The sequence below is a fragment of the Nerophis lumbriciformis genome, linkage group LG22 (genome assembly GCF_033978685.3).
Source record: "Nerophis lumbriciformis linkage group LG22, RoL_Nlum_v2.1, whole genome shotgun sequence".
Lineage (NCBI taxonomy): Eukaryota > Metazoa > Chordata > Actinopteri > Syngnathiformes > Syngnathidae > Nerophis > Nerophis lumbriciformis.
The window spans coordinates 40,212,459-40,217,458 of NC_084569.2; the positions used below are offsets into that span (position 1 = coordinate 40,212,459).

Below are 5,000 nucleotides of genomic sequence, written 5' to 3' on the forward strand. Positions count from 1 at the left end.
TTCCGTGTTCTTTAAAAAAAAATCTTTTTATTACATTCTGTTCACTTTCTACCTTTTATTGCTGTACCTTCTATTTACCGTATTTACCTTCGATTTACCTTTTTTTTCCAACTTTCATTGACTTTCTATTTATTTTCTTTGATGGTCTTTTACCTTTTTTATTCCTTTTATACCTTTTTAACTTTTATTACATTTTTATTTAAATTATATTCATTTTTTATCGTCTTACCTTTTGTTTACCTTCTGTGTTATTTTTTTTGTTACCTTTTTATTATCTTCTGTTCAGTTTCTACCTTTTATTTACTACTTTTGCTGTACCTTCTATTCACAGTATTTACCTTCTATTTACATTTTTTCCTCACCTTTTATTGACTTTATTTATTTTCTTTGACCGTCTTTTACCTTTTATACCTTTTTATTTAACTTTTTACATTTTCATTTGCATTCTATTAATTGTTTTATCGTCTTTTACCTTTTGTTTACCTTCTCTAATTTTTTTACCTTTTTATTACCTTCTGTTCACTTTCTATCTTTAATTTACTACCTTTACTGTACCTTCTATTTACCTTATGTTATTTATTTTATATTTATTTTCTTTGACCAACTTTTACCTTGTTTTTACCTTTTATATTCCTTTTTAACTTTTATTGCATTTTTATTTAAATGATATACATTTTTTATCGTTTTTTTACCTTTTGTTTGCCTTCGGTGTTCTTTTTTTTTTTTTTAATCTTTTTATTACATTCTGTTCACTTTCTACCTTTTATTGCTGTACCTTCTATTTACCGTATTTACCTTCTATTTACCTTTTTTTCCAACTTTCATTGACTTTCTGTTTATTTTCTTTGATGGTCTTTTACCTTTTATATTCCTTTTATACCTTTTTAACTTTTATTACATTTTTATTTAAATTATATTCATTTTTTATCGTCTTACCTTTTGTTTACCTTCTGTGTTATTTTTTTTTAAAACTTTTTATTACCTTCTGTTCACTTTCTACCTTTTATTTACTACTTTTGCTGTACCGTCTATTCACAGTATTTACCTTCTATTTACCTTTTTTCCCTCACCTTTTATTGACTTTATTTATTTTTCTTTGACCGTCTTTTACCTTTTATACCGTTTTAAAAAACTTTTAATACATTTGTAATTACATTTAATTATTTTTTTAATCGTCTTTTACCTTTTTATTACCTTCTGTTCACTTTCTCCCTTTTTATTTACTACCTTTGACGTACCTTCTATTTACCTTTTTTTTTTTTTTTTTTACACGTACTTTTTATTTACCCTTTCTAAAAAAGAAAAAAAATCCTCACACCAGTACTGCCACTACTGCAGTGATCGGGTTCGTACGACTCAAGCCTGTGCAGCACTAGAGGGCTGGGGGTGGGTATCGGTCCTTAAAAAAAAATAGACAACCTACACATTTTTGTCAAAAATACCAAACAAAACTGCTTCACTGTGACATATATGCCTCACTGTTGCCCCCTGTGGGGAGGCAGGAGTACTACATACATGAGCCACCTTAGTTTGAAGGGTTTTGTCAAGCCTATTTGGGCGATGTTTGGCGAGATAAATACACCCACCAAATACAGAAGTGTTAGCAACACTCGTGCGATGCAATGGACACAGGTTTGAATCCCATTGAAGGCATGTACCGTATTTTCCGCACTATTAGCCGCACCTAAAAACCACAAATTTACTCAAAAGCTGACAGTGCGGCTTATAACCCGGTGCGCTTTATATATGGATTAATATTAAGATTCATTTTCATAAAGTTTCGGTCTCGCAACTACGGTAAACAGCCGCCATCTTTTTTCCCCGTAGAAGAGGAAGTGCTTCTTCTTCTACGCAAGCAACCGCCAAGGTAAGCACCCGCCCCCATAGAAGAGGAAGCGCTTCTTCTTCTACTGTAAGCAACCACCCGCCCCCGTAGAAGAAGAAGAAGCGCGCGGATATTACGTTTCATTTCCTTTGTGTGTTTACATCTGTAAAGACCACAAAATGGCTCCTACTAAGCGACAGGTTTCCGGTTCATGAAAAGACGCAATCTCTCCATCCGCACACGGACTACTATTTCACAGCAACTGCCTAAAGACTTTCAAGAAAAGCTGGCTACTTTCCGTGCATATTGTAAAAACAAGATAGCTGAAAAAAAGATCCGGCCAGAGAACATTATCAACATGGACGAGGTTCCACTGACTTTTGATATTCCTGTGAACCGCACTGTGGATACAACGGGAGCACGTACGGTGAATATTCGCACCACAGGGAATGAGAAGTCATCCTTCACTGTGGTTCTAGCTTGCCATGCTAATGGCCAGAAACTTCCACCCATGGTGATATTCAAAAGGAAGACCTTGCCAAAAGAGACCTTTCCAGCCGGCGTCATCATAAAAGCTAACTCGAAGGGATGGATGGATGAAGAAAAGATGAGCGAGTGGTTAAGGGAAGTTTACGCGAAGAGGCCGGGTGGCTTTTTTCACGCAGCTCCGTCCATGTTGATATACGACTCCATGCGCGCCCACATCGCGCTGGTTTTTAATATATTATTAAAGTTTGACTGACCTATCTGACTGTTTTTTTGACATTCCTTTAGCGCAGTTAGATGCGGCTTACAACACGGGGCGGCTTATAGGTGGACAAAGTTTTGAAATATGCCGTTCATTGAAGGCGCGGCTTATAACCCAGGGCGGCTTATGGTGCGGAAAATACGGTATTATCTATATCTTTTTTTTTTTTTTACTGATTTAACAACCCTTTGTGATGAAAATGTGCCATATTTGGAAATGTCGACAGGTATGCCTTAGGCGCCAACACAAATCAAACTTCTAATACACTTTGACTCCCATGCAAACAAACTAAAACAAAGTGAACCACACACCAAAGCAAAAGTGAACCTGGTGACAAAAACAACCAGAATAAAAAAAAGGGGGGGAATGGGTGACATTTTGGACACTAAACGCACCATTCCCCTTTTAATCATCCAGTCTAACTTTGGTGAGGAGCTTCTGGAGGAGGACGGGCTGTGATCCTTGGTGCACAGATAGAGAGTTATTGCACAATACTTCTAATACATTCTTATTCCCACTGAAACCCCTTTGGGTCTCACTTCCTGTATCCAGTGCAGAATCAGCTACTTTAAAACCACCTCGACAGTGACCACCAGTGCTAGTTTGATTATAAGCATCATGCTCACCGCTATGGAGTTCTGCATGGTGTTGTCCTGAGCTTGTGCCACGAGGCCATCCACGTTGTCCCTGAAAGCAGAAGTTTCAGTCGCTTTGCTGAACCGCTGCCCTTTAAAAACCCTGGGAAAGAACCTCCAAAACTCTACCTTCCGCTTTCGGTTGAGGCGTTTCCCGTCCGTGATAATGCATCCACGTCATCTGCGCCACTTGCGTCTGCGAGGAAGGAGAGCAAACTGCTGTGAACCTGTGACCTTGCATAGTACGACACCAATTCTCCATCCATCCATCCATCCATCCATCTTCTTCCGCTTATCCGAGGTCGGGTCGCGGGGGCAGCAGCCCAAGCAGGGAAGCCCAGACTTCCCTCTCCCCAGCCACTTCGTCCAGCTCCTCCCGGGGGATCCCGAGGCGTTCCCAGGCCAGCCGGGAGACATAGTCTTCCCAACATGTCCTGGGTCTTCCCCGTGGCCTCCTACCGGTCGGACATGCCCTAAACACCTCCTTAGGGAGGCGCTCGGGTGGCATCCTGACCAGATGCCCGAACCACCTCATCTGGCTCCTCTCGATGTGGAGGAGCAGCGGCTTTACTTTGAGCTCCCCCCGGATGACAGAGCTTCTCACCCTATCTCTAAGGGAGAGCCCCGCCACCCGGCGGAGGAAACTCATTTCGGCCGCTTGTACCCGTGATCTTGTCCTTTCGGTCATAACCCAAAGCTCATGACCATAGGTGAGGATGGGAACGTAGATCGACCGGTAAATTGAGAGCTTTGCCTTCCGGCTCAGCTCCTTCTTCACCACAACGGATCGATACAGCGTCCGCATTACTGAAGACGCCGCACCGATCCGCCTGTCGATCTCACGATCCACTCTTCCCTCACTCGTGAACAAGACTCCGAGGTACTTGAACTCCTCCACTTGGGGCAAGATCTCCTCCCCAACCCGGAGATGGCACTCCACCCTTTTCCGGGCGAGAACCATGGACTCGGACTTGGAGTTGCTGATTCTCATCCCAGTCGCTTCACACTCGGCTGCGAACCGATCCAGTGAGAGCTGAAGATCCTGGCCAGATGAAGCCATCAGGACCAAATCATCTGCAAAAAGCAGAGACCTAATCCTGCAGCCACCAAACCGGATCCCCTCAACGCCTTGACTGCGCCTAGAAATTCTGTCCATAAAAGTTATGAACAGAATGGGTGACAAAGGGCAGCCTTGGCGGAGTCCAACCCTCACCGGAAACGTGTCCGACTTACTGCCGGCAATGCGAACCAAGCTCTGACACTGATCATACAGGGAGCGGACCGCCACAATCAGACAGTCCGAAACCCCATACTCTCTGAGCACTCCCCACAGGACTTCCCGAGGGACACGGTCGAATGCCTTCTCCAAGTCCACAAAACACATGTAGACTGGTTGGGCAAACTCCCATGCACCCTCAAGGACCCTGCTGAGAGTATAGAGCTGGTCCACAGTTCCACGACCAGGACGAAAACCACACTGTTCCTCCTGAATCCGAGGTTCGACTATCCGGCGTAGCCTCCTCTCCAGTACACCTGAATAGACCTTACCGGGAAGGCTGAGGAGTGTGATCCCACGATAGTTAGAACACACCCTCCGGTTCCCCTTTTTAAAGAGAGGAACCACCACCCCGGTCTGCCAATCCAGAGGTACTGCCCCCGATGTCCACGCGATGCTGCAGAGTCTTGTCAACCAAGACAGCCCTACAGCATCCAGAGCCTTAAGGAACTCCGGGCGGATCTCATCCACCCCCGGGGCCTTGCCACCGAGGAGCTTTTTAACTACCTCAGCAAC

At 43.4% G+C, this 5,000-nt stretch overlaps 1 protein-coding gene across 5 annotated transcripts in view; it reads right to left on the reverse strand.

Annotated features, from left to right (window-relative positions):
- The window catches only part of tom1 (target of myb1 membrane trafficking protein), a 42,419-nt gene that overhangs the window by 9,814 nt on the left and 27,605 nt on the right, over nt 1–5,000 (reverse strand). For 4 of the 5 annotated variants that reach the window (XM_061973867.2, XM_061973864.2, XM_061973866.2 and 1 more), the window contains 3 exons: nt 3,338–3,404; nt 3,200–3,260; nt 2,969–3,034 (listed from right to left, as the gene is read on the reverse strand). In XM_061973867.2, the coding sequence (XP_061829851.2) occupies nt 2,969–3,034; nt 3,200–3,260; nt 3,338–3,404 (194 nt within the window). The remainder of the gene's footprint in view (nt 1–2,968; nt 3,035–3,199; nt 3,261–3,337; nt 3,405–5,000) is intronic. The other variant, XM_061973865.2, reaches the window with a different exon arrangement.